Source organism: Pteropus alecto, unplaced genomic scaffold (assembly GCF_000325575.1).
Source record: "Pteropus alecto unplaced genomic scaffold, ASM32557v1 scaffold39, whole genome shotgun sequence".
Lineage (NCBI taxonomy): Eukaryota > Metazoa > Chordata > Mammalia > Chiroptera > Pteropodidae > Pteropus > Pteropus alecto.
Window position 1 is genome coordinate 1118158 of NW_006443568.1, and position 26930 is coordinate 1145087.

The window sequence follows — 26930 nt, forward strand, 5'->3', positions numbered from 1 at the left end:
AGAGTGGAGGTGCATTTTCTTGGTTTAGATCAGTAGTTCTTAATCTTTTTAGGATCATAGATTCCTCTAGAAATACAAAGATAACTGTGGACTTTCTCCCTAGGAAGATAGATGTGCATAGATATTTCTACACACAATTTTAGGGGTTCATGAATCTCCAGAAGTCCATCTTTGGTTCCTGAGTCTTATAAGAATCTCTCCTTTAGATGTGGAGTCTGAACCTCTGCCAGGGTGCTTCCTACTGAGAATAGATGATTCAGTTCACTCTTCAAGGAGGAAAGCTACCCCATCAGAGAAGCTGCAGGACTCCATCTGCTACTCCCACTCCAGGCAAAAAGCATCTGGGGAGAACCCAATCTGGGACTGATCCCCAGATTGGTGTTGCTGAACCCAGGGGCCGATCCTGGAATGACCTTCCCAGGAGCAGGAGTCTCCTCGCTCCCTACCTCTGAGAGGAAAGTGAATAAATCTGTGTCCAGCCTCAACCAGTCATCCCTCCCTCCACTTTCTGTTCTCTGCCTGGAACACTCTACAAAGGGAGCACCCCAAAAGTAACTGATGTGTTGGGAGAGTGAGAGGCACACAAAGTTCTTAGGTTTTTCTTCCTCCTTTATTATTATTATTATTTTTTATCCTTGGAATGATATTGCCTCTCCCCACCTCATCCATCAAGTCCTGCCAGTAGCCTCACCTCAGCGTTCTTGTGGCAGGAATGGGCCTGTGACTTCTTCCCACGCTACCGTTTCCACTAGTTGCTAGACAGTTCTCCCATTCCAGGCAGGCTCTGAGAGGACACTCCCCCCGCCCCGCCCCGCCCCGCCACTCCTCTGATCTCTTCTGAGAGCCCTCTCTACCTGCCATGTTTCTGAACTATACAAAGCACGTCCCAGTGGGATGTGGGGATGGGGGTCCTTCGATTTGCCTAAGCTGTCAGTTGGCTTTATTTTCTCCCTCTAGCTACAGTCTAGACATTGGCTGTGCTTCCTTTTTTGCCTGTAACCCCTGTGTGTCCCCAGTGGCAGCAACATCACAGAGAATTCCCAGAGCTGGCAAATGATTGGAGGGGAGGAGGAGCAGCTGCCAGCTTCCGGGGGCTGCATTTGCAGCCTCCCTGACTCATGCACACACACTCTCTGCCCTCTGCACCTACGGGTGTGCAGGTAGGTCTACAGCTTGGAGGGAATGGGGCACAGGGAATATTGAGAATATTCTCTCCAGCCATGGAGAGGGGCACAAACTAAAGTAGATGGGCAAGGAGCCAAGACTAATACAGACTAGGAGATAACAATCAAGGCTTTGCTGGCTTTCTGATTCTGTTGAGTGTCTATTTGGCCCCCTCCCACTCCTGAGCTGTCCCGGCAGCCTCATCTACCTAAACCAGGGAGGAGGAAGAGGGACTTGTGTGGGAGGCTTGGACCCTTCCTTTCATAAGGACACACGGACCTTCTCTTAACCTGCTCATCTTGGAGATGGAGGTCCCCTTGGAGAGTTGCTGACTGGACGAAAGCTGCTTCTTGAGTGTAGTGTTGGAGAGAACAGCGGAGAGGTTGAGGCTCCTGGTGGTAAGGAGGAGGAAGAGTAGAGAAAGAAGTAGCCCCTATTGCTAAGGGGTCCTATCCTGCCTCACCTCAGCACCCTGGATCCTGAGCATTGCCCCCATTTGTGCATTAAAGACTACAGCCAGAAGGGGCCCAGCCCAGAGAGGGTCCTAGCTCTAGCCATCACCTGAGAGACACATCCAAGGGCTAATGGAGGAGTATAGCCCTGAAGATAAGGAAACATGCCCTGGAAATGTTGGGGGCTGGGTTGTGTGCAGCCTCCCAGGGTTGGGTGGGAAGATGAGAATGCACTTCTCATCTCCAGCAGTATTCTACCTTGCATGGAAAAACCTGAACCAGGCTTAGTAGACCTTTACAGTTCTGATGCCCCAGTCCTGGGGGAAGAGCCAGGATCCAGATATCCAGGGTCTGAGAGCTACCTCTTTCCTTTGGCTCATCTCTGATTTGGGAACAGAGTGGGGTCTGAACCTGAAGAACCTGGACAAGGTGAGCCCTGACTTCTGACCCTCTCTGTGAGCCAGGGTTTCCTTGCCCTGGGCCAGCTGTTACCCCCCACCCTCCACCCTTGGCACCTTCCGATGTTAGAGGCAAATGAGGCCAGATCAGTGGCACCAATGTTTATTTCCTGTCACTGCACCTGTTCCAGCTCTGTCTCTCTGGGCTGCTGCTGTTGCCAGGCCAATAACTTTCCCTCTCAGAGGGGCTGTCACTAGGTTGGAGGCCCCATTGTACCTGCCATTTTAATGTCACTGACAGTATGACTTGTAGGAAGCAAAAGCTCTGCCCCTGGGGCCCTTTTTTTCCCTGTGGGTTGATCTCCCCTGCTCCCCAGCCTCAATTTACTCATCTGCGTAGTGTAATAATGGGACTCTCTGTTTGCAGCCCTCACTTGGGCTGCCCAGGACCTGCCATTCACTCTCTCCAGCTCCTGCAGCACCTCGACAGAAGATGTCTGTGGCCAATAGTAGCCACAGGGCTGCTCTGCTCAGAGGTAGATGTCCTCAGCCCAGGAATCCCAGCCTTTCCTAGACTCTGTGATCAACCCTAACCCATGACTATTGCTGGACCCTAGATCTGCCCCTTCTTTGCCCTGACCTCATGACCTCTTCCACTTAACCACTGCCTGACCTTTCCTTGACCTGTAACCCTTGAGCTGGTTACTCTCTGCAGTGATCCCTTCTCTCTTTTTCCTCTTACCAGTCCTGCTGATATTACTGGTAGCCCAGAACCTGGCCAGATGTCAGCTGACCCCTGCTCCTGCCCAGGTAAGCAGCGTATGAAGAAATAGAGCCTCCTGGATCCCTTTAGCTATGGGAATGAGGCCATGGTGTTCAAACCCTTCCACAGATATGCCACAGCTTCCACTGCTTCGGAGAGATGTGCTACCAGGAAGCAGAGTTCGCCAACCAAATAGCAGAGTGTGAACCTGGGGAGCACCATTGTGAGGTGTGGCGTGGGGCTAATGTGGGGCCCCAGGTGGGAGGCCACCACGAGGGGCTGCTGCAGGGGTTGGGAGGGTGCCATTGGAAGTGGGGCTGACATTCAGGTACATACAGGAAGGTGCTGGGAGAGAGACACTGAAGCAGGAGGGAGAGGAGTCAGTGTTTGAGATGCTGGGAGATCTCAAGATACAGCCCAGGACTGTATCTCGACTCCCCATCCCCATCCTCCTGGACTCTCTGGCACTCTGTTTACGCAGCTGATTCAACTCACTGCTGCTCACTACATGGCCCGGTGCAGCTCCAGGTGTGAGGGGGAAATTGGAACCGATTTCAGCCCTTGCCTACTGGCCAACAACTCGGCCCTCAGCCTAGGACCCTGCTCTCTGCAGTGCTGCAGTGGCAGCCCACTCTGCCTGGTGCTCGATGAGTTGGACTCCGGTGAGACAGTCCCACTACCCGCAGCTCCGAGCCTATCCTCCATTGCCCTCCAACTCCGAGCCCCCACTCTGACTCCTGCTCCCATGGGCCCCATAAGCTCTGAGCCCCACCACATCTCTCCCCAGCCCTGAGCCTTGCCTGCTCACTAACCCTCAGCTCTGAATCCCACCTTTTCACAGGTCCTCAAATCTGAGCTCAGTTTTTGCCAACTTCTCAACTTCTGTCAACACCCTAACCTCTAAACGTTTCCAGGCTGACCCTTATCTTTGTGGTCTATCCTACTGACTCTCCAAGTCTGAGCTTTCTACCTTCAGTGTTCTACCCCCTACTAGATTCTCTTTCCTAACTCCCACCTTTCCCCAGGCCTTCTTAGCCAGCGCTCCCTTCCACCCCTTCCCACCCCCCCGGCACCCCCAAGCTTTAAGGCAGCCAGAACAATCTCCTGTGCTTGTCTAGGGTGGTAGCATAGGGGAAAGTTTCAGGTTGTGACTGTCCCACACACAAGATGCCCTCCCTTGGGACGGAGGCTGGACTTTGCAGAGGAATTGCCCCGCAGCCGAGGTGTTACAGCACTTCCCCCAGGCAACCCTGCCCTGCCTTTAGGTCTAGGCCACCTGACCATCCAAGAGGACAAGCTGGTTCTCACTCCACCAGCCTTTGTGAGAAATGTGAGTGTCTCTTTCACACCTGTCTGCTCTGGGAGGTGGAGGCAGGGATGGATATTGTGCGGTGGCTGGAGCCAGTGGGGTAGGCATGATGAGGCTCCAGCCTCGCTTCTGTCTGGCATTCAGTGCCTGTTCAGTCTGAACAGCTCCCCACCCCTCAACCTTCCTTCCACTTTCTCTTCCAGAAGAAAATCTGTGCCACCTTTTCCTGCCAAGGCAGTAATTGCTTCAAAGGTCAGAAAGCTGTGGCCTTGTGCCCTGTTGGCGTGGACTTCTGTGAGGTGGGCCCCCAGAGTGCTCCAAGGATTGGGGTGCTGTCCTACAGAACTGCAGGCCTTTCTCCTTCTGCCTGGGCAGAGTAGGTCAGCAGATAAATCTGTCTGGAGCTAGACCTCTGGGAGGCAGGTTGCCTGGGGTCTAGCATGCTTGGCCCTCTCAACTCTGCATTATGCTGGAATTTTCTAAGTCTCCATGACATGCCCCATTGTTACTAATCACATTGTATGCCCTCTGGAGACTGGCTGGCTAACTTCATGGGGTGGGAGCTGGGGATCCAGAGAGGTTCAGCTCAGCCATGGCCCACTTAACACTTTCTGCTTCCGTGAGTTGGGGAAAGGGGCCTGGGAGATGAATGGTTCCATCTCTTCTTGCAGCTGAAACGCTTCAGCTCAGGCTACACTGCGGGTTGCAGCCAGGCCTGTATGGCAGGGATCCACAGGTGTTATGGGGCTGTGACTCAGTCCTGCTTCCAGGAGTGCTGCCAAGCCTCAACCTCAGGCAGCTGCCTCCAGCTGGATGGGAACCTCCACTTCAACCAAGCAGCCCCAGGGGCCACCAGGAACCCCCTGTACTGGTCCCTGGTTGGGGCGATGCTGCTCCTCAACTCTGCCCTGCTCCTATTCCTGCTCCCCTAGCTGAGCCCAGCTGAATCGGGGAGCAGCATCCAGCAAGCCCCCAGGCCCACCCCCAGCTCTGATTCCTATAGCCGTATCTTTACTAAAAGGGGTTTATTTTGTCTGGGCTCTCCGCTCCCCCTTTCTCTCTCCCAGGACCCAGGCCTAACCATTGTGTCCTCTAAGAAGTCAGGGCCTTAGCCCCAATCCCAAGGAGAGGCTGGGGTTTATCCGAAAAAACAGAACAATTTTTTTTTTTCCTGCCTGACCCTCATCGAGTGGGAAGACCCAAAAGTTCTGCAAGGGAAAGATTATAAAAAGAGCCTGGCCCCATCCATTTTTCCCATACCCTCCTCCCAAGCCTTTGACATTAAAGCGTGGGGCTGGGATTGGGGTTCCCCCACTTTCCTGCAGTGACACCCAACCCATTTACCTCTAAGGGTCTGTATCAATCCCCTTTCCCCTCATCCTCCACATGATTCTGAAACCAAATTCAAATAAACTTGATATTCATTTGTGCCGTGGTTGTTCCAGGAAAAGGAAAAGATTGGGAAGAAGGTGATGGTTGTTTCTGGAACAGGTTTATATATACAAAGTTGAACTTCATATAAAGTCGTCAGGGCAGCAACTCCCAGCTTAGGGAAGGAAGAAGAGGCACTGGTTAGAAGTTATAGCGTTACTCCTTCCCCAGCACAGTCCCTTCAGTTTGAGTCAAAGCTTGAGGGCAGGTGTAGTCATTATGATAATTCATTAATTTAATAATTCAATAAACATGAGGGCTGACTGTGCCGGGGTGGTAAGGAAAAGACATAGTCCCGTCCTCAGGGAGGGTACAGCTTAGTGAAATGGCCAATAGGCTGAGAGACCAGTACTGGACTCTCTTATCTGAGCTCGCCCTTTTTTGTCCATCTAGAGCAACCTCTTCATCTTAGATGGGGAATTGAGGCCCAAAAAGAGAAAGGTCTTGCCCAATTGTACATGGCTCGGTGAATCAGGGGATGGGGCTTGGGAACAATAAAGGGCACTGTTTCCGGAGGAGAAGAAGAGAGAACTGGGACTCAGCACAGCCCAGCATAGGAACAGTGTCACACCCTTTACAAAGTGCATTCACACCTATTCTCATACCGCTCCATGAGGCAGACAGGTTGGGTGTTCCCCATCATATGTCATACATACATCATACACGTACACGTGAAGCTAAGGGAAGAAATAACAGGCAGCATGTACCGGTGTCTGGCCAGTGGCATAGAAGTTGGAGTCAGACTTAATCAGTTGAGGCCCAATTTTGCACTTGCTAGCTGCAGGGCCTTGGTCAAATTGGGGAATCTCTCTGAGCATCAGTTTCTCCAGCTAGAAAGTGGATAATGGTTCTTCATAGTGTTGTTCCCCCTTTAAGCTAGTACAGGGTACTTATTTGGGGAGGAAGAGTTCTAGCAGAGGCCAGAGTTGGCCCACATGAATGAGAGGAGTTAAAAAAGGAATTGAGGAGAAAATAAAAATGCATTATTTTTTCTCTTGAGGCAGACATGACTGTCTTCCTTCCCGGCCCTGGGAGGGTAAATCTGGCCTCATGACTTAGAGGATCAGAGGTGGAGGTTAGGGCATTCATTAGGAAAACTTTTTTGGAACAGGCAGCTCAGTGCACCCCAGGACCTAAGGAGTTAATAGGGGCGGGGGGAGCCCCCCATGTTTGGCGTAGGCATGCTGGGACTTGAAGGCTGAATGACCATTGTGCGCAGGGGAGGCTGGGAAATGTAGTCATTGGTGGCCAGGGACCGGGGTGTCCAGCGGTGACAGCTCAGGAGGTAGGTGGCAATGACAGGGGGCTGGGAGCAGAGAAGCCAGGACAGGGCTGGGCAGGAGGGAGGGAGCCAGCTGAGGGCTGAGACCTCTGTCCTGCGCCTGCGGAACCGGACGCCCCCCTTGGCCTGCGGCTGATGCAATGGGGCCTGCTGGGCTGGGGTGGGAGCCAGGGAGCAATGGGACACTTTTCCTGTCTTCAAAGAAAGAGGAACAAAACTGGGGTTCTTGTCCAGAATGAGACCCTCCCTTCCTGGGAGTAACAGGATGCTCCCCAAACCCCATGCAGACACACCACTGACACTTCCCAGAGAGGTGCCCGCAGAACTAATACTGCTCTCTGAAAGGGAGGCATAGCCCTGTCCCCGGAGCAATGAGAACGTGTCCCTCTCTCCATTAATGGAACCAGACACCCCGCTTCCCACAGGTAGACTGGACACCACTCAGGAACAACGGGACACTCTCCTAGACAAGAGATGATACAACAAATTGTACATCCTACCAGGGGCAGAGTCAGCTCCTCTTTACAAAAAACTTTACAAGGCCCATTCTAGGGAGGAAGAGGGTCAGGCCTCTTTTACCTTCTCCTTGCACAAAGCCCCCTCTTCCCTGACCCTAGCCCTCTGAGGCAGCTCTATCACTACCTGGGTAACTTGTTGACCAAAGGGGGCTCCCATCTGCACTGCCCCCCAGGGTGGGTCTGCTCAGCGAGGGCCAGCATGGACCAGTCCGTGGCGATCCAGGAGACTCTGGCTGAGAGGGAATATTGCATCATTATATCCTTCCCAGAGCTGAGCTTCCCAGCCCCTGAGCCTCCTCTGGCCTTGAGAAGTGGAATGGAATGTGTCTATGTGTCTATCTGCTCTCCCTCTTTCTGTGCCATCAGTGTAGAAGGAAACCACTATTAACTAAGTACTTACTCAGTACTAAACTCTCTGCTAGGTGTTCTTTTTCTTTTTTCTTTTTTAATTACAGTTGACATTTAATGATATGTTAGTGTCAGGTGTATAGCATAGTGGTTAGACATTTATATAACTTACTTATTGGGGCTATGCCTCCCCAATAAGTCTAGTAACCCCTAACACCATACATAGTTATTACAACATTATTGACTATATTCCCTATGTTGTATTTTTCTTTCTCATGTAACTACCAATTCGTACTTCTTAATTCCTTCATCTTTTTTACCAGCCCCTCAAACTCACTCCCACCTGACAACCACCATTTTGTTCTCGGTATCTATGAGTTTGTTTCTGTTTTGTTTGTTTGTTTATTTTGATTTTTAGATTCCACATATAAGTGAAATCATGTGGTATTTGTCTTTCTCTGACTTATTTCACTTAGGATAACATCCTCTATGTCCATCTATGTTTGTCCAAATGGTAAAATTTCATTCTATTTTAAGGACGAGTAATATTCCATTGTATATATGTACCATATCTTCTTTATCCAATTGTCTGTTGATGGACAAGTGAGTCTTGTTTCCTTATCCTGCGTCTTTTGCTTGGTGCATTTAATCCATTTACATTTAAAGTAATTCTTGATAGGTATGTAGTTATTGCCATTTTATTAGTCACATTTTTTAATCTTTTTGTCTCTTCTGCCAGGTGCTTTAACTACGCAGTTCTCCACCCAACCCCCTTTGAAGTTGGGGTTTATTATCCCCATTTCGCAGATAGGGCAAGCTCAGAGAGGTGAAGCGACTTGCTCAAGGTTACACAGTAAATCTGTGTGGGCAAGGGAAGGGCAGGGAAGGTGGGGTGGGCTGGATTGGTAGAGCCCTGGCTTCCTGTTTCGTTCAGTTTCCCTTGACCCTGAGCAGCAGGCGGTACAAGGTGTACTGTGTGAGGGAGACAGCAGGGAGAGCCGTCTCCTGGGGCTCGTGCGCTACAGCCCAGAACGTGGAGTTCAGGAACATGCGTAAGTGTGGGGTTTGTTCCTTGCCCATCTGGGCCATGGGGTTAGTCTTCACTATACCTTCCAGCTGGACTTCAGCCATCCCTCTGGGGCAGAGTCTGAATCTTCTAGAATAATTATATTAATGATAGTTAATATTTTAGAACACTATATATTTTTTAACCTTTGTTTTCAATATAATTGATTTAATTATAAATTTATAATGAACACTATATTCTTAGCCCTTCATATATATCAGCTCATATAATCCTCAACCATCTGGAGAAGAGGTAGTTTAACATACTGGCCCAGATCTTGAGCCTCATGGCCTGACTGCCTGGGTTCAAATACAGGCTTTGTTACTTTCGAGCCACACAGTCTTGAGCAAGGTGTTTTGTTCCTGTGTACCTCAATTTGCTTAGATTAAAGATTAAAGTGAGTTATCACATGTAAAGTGTTTAAAACACTAGAAAGTACTCAATAACATCCACATATTACACAGAAACAGAGAGAGAATAATAATGCTTGTCAAAGGTCTCATCGCCAGCATGTGAACCTCAGGATCTCAGAGCTGGCAGGGAGGGACCTTAGACATTTTCTAATCCACCTCCCTCATTTTATAGATGAAGAAACTGAGGTTCAGAGAGGGGAAGGTGGTGGCTAAGGTTGTGCTGTTCTACCACAGGCGGTGCTAGAAAGTATAATGGATACATCAAGCACATGTTTTACTAACAAAGCAGGGTCTCCCCAAAAGGAGACAAGTTCACCTTTGGTGACCTATCCATAAATCGCAGTCTCTAATAGGTACCATGGATAGAGAGGGTATGATGATTGTGCAGAACTGGGTACAATCAGCACAGCCCTAGGGACCAATGAGGGAGCGTGAGCACCCCAAGGCCACCGTGATGGGCCTGAGAGACAGCCAGTGGGTCTGGTCCTTACTTCTGCTTCCTGCCCTCAGTCTCTTCCTGTATACGCACCGGAGGATGGCCATTACTGGGGATGATGTCTCTTTGGACCAGATAGTGCCGGTCTCAAGGGATTTTACGCTGGAAGAAGGTGCCACAAGGGGCTGGGTGGGATAAGGCCCCCTGCTCTGGGCCCCCAGGTCATTTCTACCCTTGTTGGGGTTGGGCACTGGGAGCAAGGACAGTGCTGTGGCACTCGGTGCTCAATAGCTAAGGCCTTTTCATTTTCCTTCCCACAGTGTTCCCAGATGGTGAACTCTACATTCTTGGTGAGTGGATCTTTCAGTCTGGGTCCCAGTCGGGGAAGGGGGTACAGGCTCTGCAGAAGGAAATGATGTGAAGTAAGAGCACCCTCTGATACCCTCATCAGACCCTGCAGGGTCCAGTCTGCCCACCTCTCTGGCCTCAGTTCCTATCACTCGCTTCCACGCTTGCTGGGCTTGGAATCCTCTGGATTGCTTCCATCACCTCAAACATGACAGGTTCTCAGCACAAAGTCCCTGCACATGCTGTTCCCTCTTCCTGAAAGCTCTCACACCTCTTTTCTCTTAGCATCTTTCAGGGCTTCAGTTCACACTTTACTTTTTCCAGGAAGCCTTTGTTGAGCTCCTGAAATTATATCTCATTGATACACATTCCTTTGTCTCATCCTTGCCTCTGTCACTCACAGAGATTTAATTTTTTGTAGTGACCTACTTAATGTCTGTCCTCTTTGTCAGACTATAGTAGTAGTAATATGAATAGAAATGAATATTTAATCAATAATTATCTTGTGCCAGGCACTATGCCAAGAGCTTTACACACATCATATGGTGCTTTCCTTACAACAACTCTGTGAGGTTTTTACTGTTTTCATCCCCATTTTATGGACCAGGTAACTGAGGCCCAGAGAAATGAAATAATTTAGTAAGTGGTAGAACCAGGATTCAAACTCAGAACCCAGACTTTGTAGCCCATACTTTTGATCATTCTGCTAGACTGCTCCTAGTTACTCATTAGTTCAGCACATGTTTTGGGATGCTTTCCATGTGGCTGCCAGGGGCTGAGGTTCTGCTATGAACAAGACACAATCCATAGTCTACTCCCTGAAGACAAGCCACACCTGTTCTCTTCACCACGGTATTCCCTAGTGCCTAGCTCCTGCCTGGCACAGTTGGATAGACTGACTGACGGACAGCCCCTCTTGTCTGCCTCTATGTGCTTTTCATTCCACTTGCAGAGGGATAGACCACACAGGTCAGAGAACTTGCAGCTCTGTCTCTTTCAGCTCTGTCTAGTTCTGCTGTGGCAAGCCTTATTGACGTTTTGGAGCCTTGGTCCATACCCTCTATAGAGTGAGGATGATGTTAATTTGGAACTGATGGTACAGAGGGTGCCCTTATTTCTCCAGCAGCAGCCTTTAGTGAATTGCTTAAGGGCCGAAGGGATTTTGGGAGGTTGGGCTGCTGATTCTCCATTCAGAGAACTCCAGCCTTAAGGTGCAACCATCCTCAGCTCCTGAAGGTCAAGGGCTCATTTCTGGCCTCTTCTATGCAGGCTCAGATGTGACCGTCCAGCTGGACACAGCAGAACTCAGCCTCATATTCCAGTTACCCTTTGGTTCACACACCAGGACGTTCCTCCAGGAAGTTGCTAGGGCCTGTCCAGGTAGGTAACACCCCAAGCTCCCTGGGGGAATTGGCTGGGCACTGACCTACCCACTATCAGTTGATTTTCTATACTCTGGACTCACACTCCACAGTTTCTGCTCTCAAAACTATTGTCATGTGACCACAGTGCCCCTAGGCCACCAGCCGATCATGGTGATTGCTTTTCAATTTTTCTGTTTTTGGACCTGAGTTTTAATTCTAGCAGGGCCACTTTGTCCTCTTGGCTTTGGGCATCGCTGCACAGGGTAGTTGTGATTCTGATGCAAAATCTCTTACAAGTTGGCAGAGTCAATATTCTCTCTTAAAACTATTGTCATGTGACCACAGTGCCCCTAGGCCACCAGCCGATCATGGTGATTGCTTTTCAATTTTTCTGTTTTTGGACCTGAGTTTTAATTCTAGCAGGGCCACTTTGTCCTCTTGGCTTTGGGCATCGCTGCACAGGGTAGTTGTGATTCTGATGCAAAATCTCTTACAAGTTGGCAGAGTCAATAGCTTCTAGAGTCCCATCTTCCCTCTCTCTGCCAGCTAGAACTAAGAGAAATCTGTCATATAGGCCCTCCTGCCCTTGAACTCTGCTCTGTCCCCCACTGCAGCTGAGAAAATGGTCTAGCTTTGGCTTAGCAAGGAGAGGTTAGCAGCCTCTAAGGCAGAATTTGTTTAGACTGGGAAATCAGCCAGGCATATTTGTAAAGGAGAATTTGTATAGAGCAGAGGATCAGCCATGGAACATGCAAATTTGAGCCACCAGGTGCTGGGGCTTAGGTGTTTACCCAACACTGTGACTTGTTTCCTTTCAGGCTAACATCTTGTCTCTGTAGGAGTGAAGGGAGGGCTTTCCTTCTGTCATGGTCTCATCATGGAGCATGAACATCGGGATGATGTGCCAGGAACAGGACTGGCCTTGAATGAAAACTGGGGTGTGGGGAAAAGGAGGAAAAACAAGATTATAGAGTTCTGACTGCCTGGTTAAGGAGTTTAATGTTTATTTTATAAGCAGGGGGAAATTTATCTCCAAACCTTCAACTAATAAGGATAACTTATGATTATAATTAGTCGTTGTTGGAGGGGTGATAATAGTAATAACAGCAAAGAGCTTGGACTTTGAAGCTACACAGTCCCTTGCATTTAAAACCTATCTTTGCTGGTCCCTAGTTGTGTGACTTTGAGCAAATCACCTCATTTCTCTGATCCTTTGTTTTGTAGACTTTTCTATGTAAAGAATATCTTTCTCATGGAGCTGTAGGAATTAACGAGATAATGCACATGAAAAGTGCATGGTGCATAGTAGGAGCTCAGAATACTTTCCCCCCTTCCATACAAGAGTGCTCATATCTTAGGTAATGTTTATTGTTGACTTGTGTGTTAGACATCACTCTAAGAACTTTTCACACATTATCTCATTTTCTTTACCACAACCTTACACAGTAGGTATTATCGACGTTCCCATTTTACAGATGAGGAAACTGAGGCTCAGAAAGATGAAGTGCCTTGCCTGAGTACATAGCTGGTAAACTATAGAGCCAGGATTAGACAGGATTAGATATTCTATGCCAGAACTTGAGCTCTTGAGTTTTGCTCTAATGCTTTCTATGCTCCTTGTCATCCTGTCCCATATAAACAACTCAGGGAAGGCTTCATTTGGGAGGTGGTGTCCAATCTGAGACTTGAAGGATGAATTTTTTTTTCCAGGCAGGCAGCAAGAGAAGAAGGACAGTCGGAGGGAATAGCAGGTCATTTGGTGGGACTGAACTCGCAGTAGGAGGAGGGTGCAGAAAGCTGAGTCAGGAGAGGCCTGGAGAGGCAGCTCATGAAGGGTCTTAAATAACCAACAAAGAGCTTGGACTTTGCCCTTTAGCTTGTGGGAGCTTTAGGAGTTTTAAAGGAGGAACTACAAGGCAGGATTTGTAGGTCAGAAAAGCTCATCTGGCAGCTGGTGCTGGAGAAGAGATCCTAGAGTGGGGAGATCAATGGGAATGTGTCGCAATAGTCAGGCATAAAAAATGAGACTTTAACCAGGGCTTGGTAATTAATGGGGATGGGGAAGAGAGAATGGACTGGAGAGATCAAACAGATGAGAATGAAAGTGCTATGGGAGCAATGAGTTTGGGTGTTCACAAAATATTCACAACTTTGGCCCCATTGGTTAGAACAGTGCCTGGCATGTGCCAGGCACTTAATACATATGTGCTGAATGGATGAACAGAGCTTGGAACCCAGCTGTGAGAATGAAGGACAGACAGGAGTTGACGATGATGTCCCTCTTTTAGGCTTTGTTGCCTTGTAGTTCCCTGAACTGCTCTTTCTTCTGGGGTCCACACCTGGGGTAACCAGCAGGGAAACTGTGCTAACTCAACTTCTCTGAACAGTTGACAGGAGGCCTGAGTGAGAGAGGGCTATAAGAGCTAACAGGCTCTTGGATATCCACCAGCTGAAACCTAGTATTTTACAGATAAAGAGACTGAAGTCCAGAATGAAGTTACAGATGAAAGTACTTAGGTTTTCCCCACCCAGGTCTTGGCTGATAATGTGCAGCACAAAAGGCCAAGGAGTGGCAGTGCCTTGGTCATGAGACCACAGTTGGAGAAAGAATTAGCTAACATTAATTGAGCATCTACTATGTGCCAAATATTTATCTAGACAATGCATAACAACCATATTCTCCTGTTTAGTCTTTGAGCAATACTAAAGAGTGATATCCTGTTTTATAGATGAGTTGACTGACATTCATCAATTGAAGTAATAGGACCAGGTTTGGAACCCCAGATTCTAACTCCAAAGCCCATAGAGCCTGAAGATTTCAGTTCTTATCCCAACTCTGCCATTTCCTAGTTGCGAAAGTGAACAATATATTTTATTTCTTCAGGCCTTGGCTTTATTATTTGTACAATGAAAATATAAACTTGCCTTATCTAGTAATACTCTAAGAGTTTTGTGAGGATCAGATGAGGCCCAGTATAGGTTAACAGTATGTAAATGCTGACAATAATTTAAAAACTGTGTCTGGTAGTGCCATCTTCAGGACTGGGACCCAAACTTTCCTATTTATGACGTTCTTGCAAATCCATTTCAGTTTGGTCAGGTTCATGTAGTTCTACAGGGGGAGTAGGCAGGATAGCACAGGATGTAATAGCAAGTGTTTGGGAGCCAGACAGACAGGGGTTTGAGCAAGAAGCATAAGAGACTCAAGAATTTCTAGGAAGAAGGAATGGCAATGCGGTTAAGGGGGAACCAGAGGGCTTGTCTTGAAATGTATTTCATAACAAGCACACTGCTTTTGAGTTGCTGATAGTGGTTATGGGTAGTTAAAGCATCCAATCCACTCCCTAGTACTGACATCTGACTGAGTCCTTACTCTGCCACTCACTCTGGAACCTCAGACTTCACCACTCTGAGCTCAGTTTCCTACCTCCTAAAGTTTGTTGAGAGGATTAAGGAGGTAATATGCCTATAAAGCATAGATTAGACCTTGGCACACAGTTGCCACGAGGTTGGAGGAGTGCCGCGGGTCTACCTTGGAAGTGCACCTTTGGGTGCACATTGTATTTGAATCTCAGACACACTGTGCGCGAGAGAAACAGAGGGAAACAGGCTTGGAGACTCTCCGGAGAGGCTGAGTGATTTGCTCACGTTCACACAATCATGGAGACGTGGAGCTGGCTCTTCACTCCTTTGGCTCAGTATTCCTCGTTGTTCCTGCCACAGGCTTCAACCCTGAGACCCCGGATCCTGAGTTCCTGTGGCTGTCTCGCTACAGGTGCACTGAGCAGGAACCCTCGCAGCGCGGTTGGAATTCGGCCTCAGGCACCTGGCCCGGGTGCACCAGAATTGGCGGAGGCAGGTATCCGTCTCGGAAAGGGTGGTGAGGATTGGAGGAGGTTCGGCTGCAGGGGCGGGCTTCGCTCTGTTTAGGGGTGGGGCTATGGAGAAGACCAGCCTTCGATTGGTGGAGGTGGCTCACGGGGGCGGGGCCCTCTTGGGGGCGGTGCAGGCGGGGCGACGCGAGCGGTGAGATGAGGAGCTTGAAAGAGCAGATTGGGAAATGTCCGCCGCCGCCGGCTCTCGGGAGCGCGACTTTGCAGGTCTTGGGGGCGATGGGAAGCTGGATTGGGGCTCAGGGCTGGGCGCAGTGGTGGGGCCTGGCCCTTGGATGGGCAGGGGCTGCGGTTTGGTAGGTGGACGCGCTGGGCGAAGACCAAAGGTCCTCGCCGTGGGAAGGCGGGGACACCGGGGCTGAAGTTCTGTGGGGATGTTAGTTATTCTTAGCCGAGCGTGACGAGCGCAGGCGGGTAGCAGTGGGGTACTCCGGAATCCCGAGACTGGGGTTGTAGTAAAGCTCCGTTTCTAACTCGCTGTGTGACCTGGGGTCAGTCGCTGCCCCTCTTTGAGCCTCAATTTCTCCATCCTAACCTTCGGTCAGTTTCTTCAGCCCCGACTTTCCGAGTTTGGCTTGTGTGGGGGTGCAGTCGCCTCGACAGAGCATTCCTTTTGGGTAAGGAATGGTGTGTGTATTAGGACTGCCTTGCTTTCGTGCGGATCCTCAGCCCCTGTGATGGATGGGGCCATGCCCAGACCTGGAGTCCAGGAGAGCCCTGTCCACCCTGGGACTAGAGACGAATGAGGTTACAGGTGAAGGGGACTAAATTTTTTCCACCCAACCCTGGTGGACAGTGTCGTGCAGCACAAAAGGCCAATTGTTTTGGAGAGTATGAGGCCCAGGGCTGAAATTTGGATCAGTCTGGTGCTTTGGGAGGACCTGCAGGTCTGTATTTTCTGTCCAGCTCCTTGAGTTTCACCAGGGCATCCAGGTATTTTTTTTCTCCTGGGTGTGCTCATGCAGCTCCAGTTACGTGGGAGCTTTGGCATGACCACTAGTACCCATTTGTGCCTCTTTTCTCCACCGTTTGCTAGAGGTGAAGAACCTGTCAAGTAGCCGTGTAAAGTGTGGGCCAGCACTCCACTTGCTCTTACAAGGCTTGGAAACTATGAGGGGTAGGGTGGGGTGGAATGGCATGTTGCATAAGTTTGTAGAATGAGAGGAAACGAGGCTAGAGAAGGACTTCCTCAGTGCTTATGCTTTCCCTTTATTGCAGCCACCACAAGACGTGGTCGAAGCACCTGATGATGCTGATAGTTTGCATCTTTCATGTGCTTATCTCAGTTCACTTGAAGTGATGATCTTGAGACAGCTATTGCTTCAGTTTCCATGACATTCTGGGCTATGGTGCTGGGATCCATAGAGTTAAGATTAAGAACATGTCCTTTACTTGCTCCTCGAAAGAGGATGACAGGCCCAACGGTAACAGAAAAAGACGGGTTCTGTCTTCTCTGCCAGCACAGCAGAACCAGGCTGTTGAAGTGTTTCATTCCCTAAGTAGAGAGAGGTCTTCTGCGAGAAGTCAGCACAGGTCTGAAGCCCCTCATGGTAAATGGTACAGGGATCTCGGAATTTTTCGTTTCCTTTTTTTTAAAAAAAAGAAAAAGAAAAAGAAAACTAGCTACATGTTGTCAGGGTTTTGGTTTTATTTTTGATTTGAAATTATTTGTCCCCATTGTAATACTTACAGTAAGTGGGATGGATACCTGTATTAATTGCTAAATTGCTCATGTTAAAATTGGGAAGAAATGGCACCAAGCCCCCTGTTCTGTTTGGGTCAGCTCTGTTTCTGGAGTTGCTCTGGCCTCCGAGGAGAATCACATCTTCTACAACAAGTGGAAGGAACCCTTTTGGCCTCCTCTGGTTGTTCTGGAGCGTCTAGGCACCAAGGGAAACAGGTAGTGGATTTGGTTCTCTCCATATGCATATGGTCAAAATATCCACTTTTCAGTAGCCTGGGGGAACCAACTTGAGGCAAAAGATTGCTTAAAAATTCTATTTATGATGCATATCAGGAGAAACAGGGCTCCCCTGAGGAGCGGACAGTCTGACAGAGGGATCAGTGAGTCCATAAATAGAGGTAAGAAAGAGAGTGTAGGGTCAACGCAGCAGGAGGTGGTCCTTGTAGGGTGAGCCAAGGGTAAAAGCATTTTAAAGGCCTAGGTATTTGGGGGACAAGGTGAATCTGGTCTTTATTCCTTGTCTTTGCCTTGGTAGAGAAAGGAAAGAACTCACTTTGATGCTTCTCTCTAAAACGTCTATTCCTTTCTTTTGGTCTCTGCTAAATTCAGGGGGTCAGGGCAAGCTTGCTACGGATTGTGGTAGAAAAGTGTAATGCCCTTAGTTTTAGGTTGGAGTCCATGTCTTCTGGTTCAGACCCGTGTCTTTGAGCTAAGTCGTGATGTTAAAGTACAATGCAATGCTTCCAGCTGAGAGGCAGCCTTTTCATCTGATTGGCCTCTTCAGCTGCTAAGACCTTGCGCTAGTGTCAGACAAGTAGCTGTTGTAGGGAGAGGTTTTTCCGCTTCTTCACTTACTTAACTGCTCTTCCTTGTGTAGCTTTTTCTTTCCTTAAAAAGAAATGAGGAGAAAAGCCTCCTTATTTCTATCTAGCAACTGAAGGTGCTCTTATTCAGAAAACTCCTTGGGGGATCTGGCTCAGGGCTCAGTTCTCATCCATGTCCTTGTGTAAAGTATTCAACTGCATTTCATCCTGGGCACATGCAAAGACCTGGGCTGTGTTCTGGAGGATTCTGAGCTATGCACCAGAAAGGAAACAGCTACTTAGAAGTCTCACTGGGGCAGTTCTAGGCCAGTTTAACAAAGTGGTGATAGCAAACAAATTTTGGTCTTTTTGAGGTGGTTTTTTTTTATTCCATGGTTGATTCAAAGTGAGGCAGCTTTGTAGTAACTCAAATTAAGAATGAGATGTACTATGAGTATTTTTTTCCTTTGGACCCAGGAAACAAAACATTAAAGTTTGTTTGGCCTGAGAAAGGCAGTGGATGCTATTTATATCTCAGGGTAGCATAAAGAATAACCTAGATTATCAGGGTAGAAGCCAGAGAGAATGTTGGAGAAACAGCCCCTGGATGTGTCTGTCTGTTTGACCATCTGTCTTTCTCTCTCAAGTAAAGTGTGTGTGACCAACATTCTTTAGCCTAGAGAAAGTAGATTTTCCTGGATTTTTATCCTACAGGTAGAAATAACGCCCATCATCTCCACCTTTGTGGCAAGCTCTGCAGGCTGCTAAGCAAATTAATTTGAATAATTTTGTTTCTTTAAACAAAAGAGAACCATTTATTTTTTTCCTCCTTTTCTTGTTCCCTTCTCGATTTTCCCTCATTGTCGCATGTAACCTTATGTTTGTTTCTAGAACAGGAGAAACCCCTGAAAACGTCTTTCCTTCAGAAAACAGTTATTTTTGGAATTCTACAGTAGGAGTCTAGAGCAAGAGAGGTGACCCACAGAAACATCAGTTAGAAGTGGAACTTTGCACAGAAAAATCCTCAGGGAAGGAAGGTTCAGGAATAGGGAGGCATCAATATTTATTAGAGGAAAGACAGTGTTGGAACATAGAAGCTAACTGATTTGCATATTTTCTTTGCTGCTTAAAATATACTGTAACAAATTTATAGGCCTTCCCAGTGATGCATGTGTGAACTGAAGCTAGCAAGTATGAATGATGAGGACCTGAACAAAATGTATGTCCAAGTGGCCTGTATATTTTTATTTTTATTTTCATTATTGCACCTTGGTACAATATTGGACATGACTCTTCACTTTCCTTTCTTCCACCTGTAAAATGGAAGTGAATGTTTGCCTCCCAAAAGGTCACACAGGACTTAAGGAATGCTAAATTATTTAGAGGTACTTTCATTTAGGAAACACATTTAAGAATTTCAGATTCCCACCTCCAAGACCTTAGAAACTGGGTGCCTTCTTCAGGGCCTATCCTAGGCTGGTTTCTTCCAAATAGCTACACTCACTTTCTTCTTTACTCCTTCCTTCCCTCCAGTTTCTTTTCTCTAGAGGCAATCACTAAAACTTCAGTCATCTTTGACTTTTCTTTTCCCTCTTATGTCTAATAACCAAATTCTGTCCAAAAAATTTTTAATCTCCATAGTTCCTGTTGGTATCCTCTTACCAGAACTAATGCAGTGATGAGTCTTCCTAACCTTAAGTCTCCTTCTCCCTTAGGGATCTCTTTAGAGCATGACTTTTATTGTGTCTTATAATTTTGTATGTGAACTTGAATGTTGCATCCTTCCCTGTTGTCTACGGAATAAAGTTCAGATTCTTTAGCCTAGAGTTCAAGTCCTGCGCAGCCTGGCTTATCCCCCGCTTCTGGTCTTATCTGCCTTAATGCACCTTCATTTCCTCTGACTTCACACTTGACTGTTCATTATTTCTGGATAAGCCCTGTGCTTTTTCATCTCTTTGTTGACTGCTCATTCAGCTACATTTTTACAAGCTTGAACTTGCTTCTGGTAGCATTTTGCATCCTCTCTCCTCCCCAAATGTCAGCCTAATGCCTTGTATATCAGTAGGTGCTCAAAAAATGTCTGTCTCCTTTTTGAAGCGTAGAGACCCTTAGAGCTTATAGCCTGAAGTGTTTTTGGCCTGCACAACTCCTGTCCCCTTCCTCTTTGAGCATGCTCTGCACTTCTCTCCCCTCTTCCTGGTTTGCTCCTGCTCACTTCTCTTTCAGCTTTATCATCAGACCACAGGAAGTTCACAGAAGGCCCGGTAAAGGGAGAGCCTAGAGGAAAAAGTCAAGTCATCTCTCCAGTAGCCTGTCACCACTACAACCTATTGCTGGAACATAATTGCACTCACTGTTTTCCTTCTTGAAAGCTTAACTGATCATATTTAGTCCTTGCTAACCCACGTTGGATTTACACAGGGTGCACATTGGATTTTGAGTCACAGGCTCAAAGGTTTGCAGGGCACAGGATGTGTTTTTAGAGATGTCTCTGCTCATTTTAAATGCCAAAGTCTACGGCACTTTTTTAGGCCATAAGATAATGGAAAATGTTAAAAAGAAAGAAAAATATCTAAGAATAATGGTTATTTGACTTTCAAGAAAGTAACAGAACTACTTGGGTTCGCAGCCCAAGTGGTTCCATTCTTTTTAATGCTGGGTGACCAGTGTTTTGGGCATGTCTCAAGAGTTCCCTACCTTATGTCCTGTGAGCCATGTACTTAGCCCCGCTTTGTCATAAGAGTAAAATCCAAACTGTGCCATTTATCAGCTGTGTGTTCTTGGCAAGTTACTTAACCTCTCTGTGTTTATCTCCAGTCTGTAAAGTGCAGACAATGATAGCACCTACTTCATGGAATAGTTGTGAAGATTAAATATATGTAAAGTGATTAAAGCCATGCCCGCTGTGTAGAGAGCCTTAAATATTTACTGTTAGTATTATTCATGATAATGTTATTATCATTGTCAAAATGAACACAGCCTGACTTGGGTTCTGGGTAGTTGGATCTTGATCTGTTTATCTCCCCATGAATTGAACATATCTCTTGCTGGTATGTGTTGCCCTCTCTTAGACTAAGAGAGCACACAGCATGGTGTCACTAAGCATTGTCAATAGCATTGAACCAACCCCCTGACTCTTGCCAGTTTGAATTGTCAGTATTTTGCTCACATGATTTTGTAGTATTTTGTTCACAGTGTTCTGGAAATGGAATGCAAAGGCCAGTGACTGAGAAGATAGGCAGGGACACCTCCTCTTAGACCTGTTTTGTAATAGCTCAGGAAGGATAAGACATGATCCCCACCCAGCAATGACAGCCACACACCCACATATCCTGTGGAGACCATGATGGTACTGCCTTGTTATCCAAACAGACTCAACACTTCTCTTCATATAGTACTTACCCCTAAGAGTTTAGAGTTTCATTGAAGATGTTGTGCTCATGTTTGCAAAAGGGGAGTCTGTGGAGTCAAGCAGATCTGAGTTTTAATTGTCGTTAGGCATGTCTGCTATCTGCTCTGGGCCTCAATAACCTTATTTATAAAATGAGGCCAACAATCAGAAATAAAACATGAAGCACTTGGCACAGTAGCTAGCTATTAAAGAGTACTAGGTAAGTGGCGGTCATTATTATCAGAGCAGTGGGAGGTTAGTTAGGAATGGTAGAGCAGAGAGAAAAGAACAGAGAGAAAAGAGCAGAGAGAAAGAAAAGTTCTTGAATATCTGTTGTGTGCCAGGCATTGTGTTGGGCTCTTAATTCATTTAAATTTCATTTGTTTATTCTTTTGGTTCCTTTATAAGTTGGGTGGTGTTATCCTCATTTTACAAATGAGGAAACAAATTAAGTAATTTGCCTGAGGTTTCATATGAGGTAGTGGATGCAGCCAATAAAATTGTATTCCAAAGCCCAAAGCTTTTCCAAAACATTCTAATTTCTCTTAAAGTGCCAAACCAGTTACGTGGACAAGAAGGCCTACAGAATTCATAGAAATGACTGCCGAGGACTAGTGTAGTTGGAGAGTGCTTTGTGACAGAGGACACAGGAATTGAGGCTTGGCTTTGAAGAAGTGGCCAAAAAGTAGGAGAGACTTTATATGGAGGCAGGAGTGAGGGTGGCATGCATAGGGAACTGGTCGGTTTAGACTGGGCTTTTGTCTTTGGGTGGTGGATTGGTGAGATAGAGTAGGGCCAGTTTGCAAAGGGCCTCATATGCCAGTTCAGCCAGTTTGGATCTTAATGTTCAGGCAGTGGTGTTATACTGAAAGCTTTAGAGCAGGGAGAGATGAAGTCAGAGTTTAACCTGGCCAAGTCCAGAGACTGAATTGGGTAGGGAGAAGTTGGAAGACTTTTTGGTCGGGAGACTCTTGAGATAACAAGTGAGGAGAGGATGACCTGGAGGAAGGCAGCTGTGAGAATCAAGGGACCAGTGACTGGATGACTGACTGGCTCTGGGGGCCCAAGGAGAGGGGTGAGTGAATGGCAGGATTGCAAACCTGACTGACAGAGACAATGATGGTACTGGTGATAGAAGGGAGAGCTCAGGGAAAGGGCCCAGAAGTCAGAGCAGTTTTACCTGGAACCCACCCGTGCACACAACATCTTGTAGAAATGCCAGGGAAGCAGTTGAGGGACCTGAGTTCAGGCAGAGCCGGACAGCTTTGTTTAGAATTAACTGTGGCTGATGATTAAGTTTTTAAAAATTTACTGGGGTGACATTCCTTAATAAAATTGTATAGGTTTCAAGTGTACAGTTCTATAATACATCATCTGTATATTGCATTGTATGTTCACCACCCGAAGTCACATCTCCTTCCATCACCGTATATATGACCCTCTTTACTGATGATTTTGTAAAAGATAAAAAACAAGATCTCAATCTGTACTGCCCAACATGGTAGCCACTAGCTACAGGTGGCTAGGTAAATAAAATTAAAAATTCAGTTTCTGATTCACTCTAGCCACATTTTTAAGTGTTCAAGTGTGGCTAGTGGCTGCTATTTTGGGCAGTGCAGTTATAGAACATTTCTGTCATCACAGAAAGTTCTTTCATGCAGCACTGGTCTAGATCTTGGGAAGTACCTACAAATACCTAGAAGACCTGTGGGGTTGGGGGACAGTAAGAAGAGAAGACAGAAAGAGCAAATGAATTAAGAAATAATGTTGTTGCTTCTCAGACAATTTTCAAAAGAAATGGAGTATTTGGATTTTGGTTTGAATTTACTTTTTTTCCCTATGTGATGTCATGTTTTAGAAAAATCCCAGACCCCAAATCAGTGTTAGGCCTGGCTATAAGACATTGAAACTGAGGCTTTGTCTCCTGACTTTGTTTCGTAGATCTGGGCCTTGGATAGGTCTAGTTTGGCTTCTAGGGCATCTTTCGGCCATGTAGTTTGAAAGCCTTGAGTTAACCATAGGAAAGGAAAACAGCAACCATATGAGGCAGATACTCTTATCTTTGTTCAGATGAGGAAGTAGAAGCTAAGAGAAGTTAGTTAACTTATTCAGGATCATACAGCTAGTAAGTGGCAAGGTCAGAAATGGAAACTAAGTCTGACTCTAAAACCTATGTGAGATTATATATACATAAAAAATCTTGTTTTAGCTAACTTAGAAAGTACCTGTAAGCAAAAAGAAAAATACATCCTACCATTAGACTCCTATTGACAATTGATGTATACCCTTCCAGACTTTCCTATGTGTATATATAATTGTCTATATAAATATATATGTACGTTTGTAAACATGTGTTATATACATTCATAGACATTCACTCCAGTCCTTTCTGATACATTTAGATATGTCAGGCCATGCTGTTCATTACCATCCTCAATCTTTTATCAGCAGTTCTGAAGTTCTTAAAGCTCTGAAGACTGAAAAAAATTTTTTGTAAGTTTGGCCCAAGCTCAATTTGGCAGTAAGACTTGCTTGAATTGACACAAGACTATTTATAGGCTTTATTTATCATACTAAGTGTTACCACTCATAAATTGCAGTGTGGAAATATTAAAGTTTTGATTACTGGGTGTTGGCTCAGACTCTGCTGCAAATGTTGTATAATATATGGCATAAGCAATATATTATTTTTCTAAAATCCCCCCAATTCTGAATCCCAAAATACACTTAGCCCCAAGGATTTCAGATAAGGGATGGTGGTGAATCTGTATCAGGCTATACTGCTGCCTGGGCTCAGGAAGTAGCCCAAGGGTCATTGTTGTCTATCTAGTGAGGCATGTGAGAAGGATTTTGGTTTTGTAAGATACACAGTGCAATGCACAGAACTTGCAAGAAATACAGAACACTTCTGCACTTTTATACATTCAGATAAAGCTGCAGTTGTTATTATGGTTCACTTAGTAGGTGGGTCTCACAGGGAAGTGATTTCAATTGTAGGTGTGATAAGTGGTCATCAAGAAAGAAATCCAGAAGTGGCAGTGAGCTTCTGCCCTGTGGCTTTTTGCTCAATGTGTTTATTGACTGCTTGGTTTGTTCCATATATTGCAGTCAGTGGGGGCCACAGGAAAAAAACATCAGGCTCTGCTCCGAGAAGCTTGTGGTCTAGTTAAAGCGGTTAGACAAATAAAAAGAGTGAAACACAGGTACAGTTCCACTATGATAAATGCCTTGATAGAAGGAAGCACTGGGTATATGAGAATATAAGGAGAGGGCCAGAGAAGGCTTTTTGAAGGAGATGACTCTTGCACTAAATCTTGAAGGATGAGTTTGAAGTTTACCACATGAAGTTAGATTGAAGGGTGGTTAAGACACATTCAGGATCAGGGATGGGGTAAGGAGGCAACATCTAAAAAGATAAATTGTTTTGGTGTGACTGGGTTGGGGGATGGGCAGGGGAGGTAGGAGTGGGTGGTGGGAGATGGGGCTGGAAAGGTAGTCTGGGGCTAAAAAGGCCCTTTTGTGTAATACTCAGACGTTGGGTTTTAGTCCAAAGGTGATGGAAGTTATTGTGGGATTTTATGCACAAGAATTACCTGCTCACATTTGTGTTTTCTTTTAGGTGTTGGCAGAATGGAGTAGAGGGCGTAAGAATGAAGGCAGGGAAATCACTGAGTGTGCGTTCCAGAAATATTCAGGGCCTAAGCTAAGTCATAGCAATAGGGTAGGGAAGAAGGTCGGGAATAAAAATATTTAGGAGAGAGGATTTTTAGGAATTAGTGACTGGACATGGGAAGAAGGGAAAAATCCCAGATGTCCCTTCTTAGTCTAAGTGACAAAGGATTGATGGCCTGAGGTTGGAAAAAGGGCAGAGCGGGAGTGGGGAAGCAGGAGAGGAGGAAGGACAGGAAGCTGTGGCCAGAGAGGGAACCGTAGGACTGTGTGGTGGTAAATTTGGTGAAGAGCTGCTGACAGCCAGCTTCCGTGCCAGATTCAAGAGAGAAAAGATTCCGAGAAGACTGCCAGTGGCCGGAAATCCCCGAACCGTGCCTTAAAGTTTCCATACATAGAATTAGGAATGAAGATCTTCCAGTCCTTGCTGGATTGAGTCCTGAGGCAGACGATGATGAAATGTAGGTCTGCAAGGCGATTTTCCAGTCAGTACACTGCCTACTTATGGACCTAAGCTGAATCCACAGGGATAAACCACTTGTCCTTTCAGTCCGGCTGTTAGTAGGAACTCCTAAAAAAAAAACCCCAAGTCCCTAGTCCTTAGAAAGCACTGGCATGCAGAAACAGAGCTCTTATACCTCAATTCGCCTTTGTATATTGTAAAGCCCCATGAGGTATTTATATTAAAGACTCTACTTTATAGGTGAAGAAACTAAGACTCAAAGAGAGGAAGTAACTTATCACACAGGAAAGTAATGGTAAAGCTAGACTTCAGCTTAAGTTTCCTGGTACTTTCGCGCATTTAACACATTGCGAACGTACTGTGCAGCAGATGCCGTTCCAGGCCCCTGGGAAACAGCATATAGAAGTTAAAGTCCCTGCCTCATAGAGCTTACATTTTAGTGGAAATACCATCTAATAAACCAAGGAATACATGTAAGATATAACATCAAATAGCATTAATACTATATATTAGAGAGATATATAATATATATAACATATGTAATTTACACATATTGTGTATATATATAAATCAAGGGTTGCCTCACCTAAAAATATATATACCTTTTTTAAGTATTGTTTTAGAACAATTTTAGGTTTTCAGAAAAATTGTGAATATAGTACAAAGAGTTCCCATATATCCCACACTCAGTTCCCGTATTATTATCTTACATTAGTTATGGCACATTTTTCACAATTAATGAACCAATATCGGTACATTATTATTAACTGAAGTTTATATTTTATCCAGATTTCCTTTGTTTTTACCTTATGTCCTTTTTCTGTTCTAGGGTCTCACCTAGGGTACCACATTACATTTAGTCATCATGTCTCCTTAGGCTTCTCTAGGCTGTGACTATTTCTCAGACTTTCCTTGTTTTTGATGACCTTGACAGTTTTGAGAAGTTCTGGTCAGGTGTTTTATAGAATGCCCTTCGATTTGGATTTGTCTAGTATTTTTCTCACGAGTAGATTGGGGTTGTAGGTTTGGGGAGGGAGACGACAGAAGTGAAATATTATCCTCATCACATCCTGTAAGGTGCGCTATCAACAGGACTCATCACCATTGGTGTGAACCTTAACCACCTGGTTGAAATGTGCTGGTCAGATTTCTCCACCGTAGTTAGCCTTTTGCCCCCTTTCGAAACTATCACTATGTGCAGCCCATACTTAAGGAGTGGGGAGTTGCATTTCACCTCCTTAAAGGCAGGATATTACCTAAATTATTTGTAATTCATCATAGATTTGTCTCCTCTTTTTTATTCAATTATTTATATAATTATGGACTGATGAACATTTATTTTGTACTTTAAATTATAATCCAGTACTACTTTATTTTGTTGCTCAAATTGTTCCAGCTGTGGCCATTGGAGCTCTTTCAGTTGGCTCCAGTGTCCCTTTGATATACTCTCATCATTGTGGGGTTTTTTGTTTTTGTTTTTTTGAGCACTTTTTTGTTTTCTGGTACTACAAACTGCTCCAGGCTCATCTTTTATATTTCTTGCCCCATTCCTGGCATAACCATAGCTCAAGGAGCCTTGGCTCCTTATGTTGGAAAATAATATTAGAAACAAAGACCTGGGCATTAAGTGTGGCCATTACTACTGGTGTGTTCTTAGCTTCTAGCCCTCTTAGCTGACAAAGTAAGGAAATACAAGTGCATGTATTTACCTGTGTCTGTGTGTGTATATTTCTAT

General features: G+C 46.0%; 1 protein-coding gene across 9 annotated transcripts in view; it reads left to right on the top strand.

Moving 5' to 3' along the window:
• Positions 1–6739: 6739 nt before the first annotated feature.
• INPP5B (inositol polyphosphate-5-phosphatase B) overlaps positions 6740–26930 on the top strand; it is a 41318-nt gene continuing 21127 nt past the window's right edge. For 3 of the 9 annotated variants that reach the window (XM_015598982.2, XM_025041503.1, XM_025041504.1), the window contains exons 1-7: positions 6740–6802; positions 7491–7573; positions 8623–8717; positions 9655–9752; positions 9901–9930; positions 11198–11308; positions 15016–15147. In XM_015598982.2, the coding sequence (XP_015454468.1) occupies positions 7517–7573; positions 8623–8717; positions 9655–9752; positions 9901–9930; positions 11198–11308; positions 15016–15147 (523 nt within the window). In that variant the 5' untranslated portion in view covers positions 6740–6802; positions 7491–7516. Of the gene's footprint in view, positions 6803–7490; positions 7574–8404; positions 8718–9654; positions 9753–9900; positions 9931–11197; positions 11309–15015; positions 15152–15295; positions 15393–26930 lie in introns of those variants that run through there. The other 6 variants (XM_025041502.1, XM_015598984.2, XM_015598983.2 and 3 more) reach the window with 6 other exon arrangements.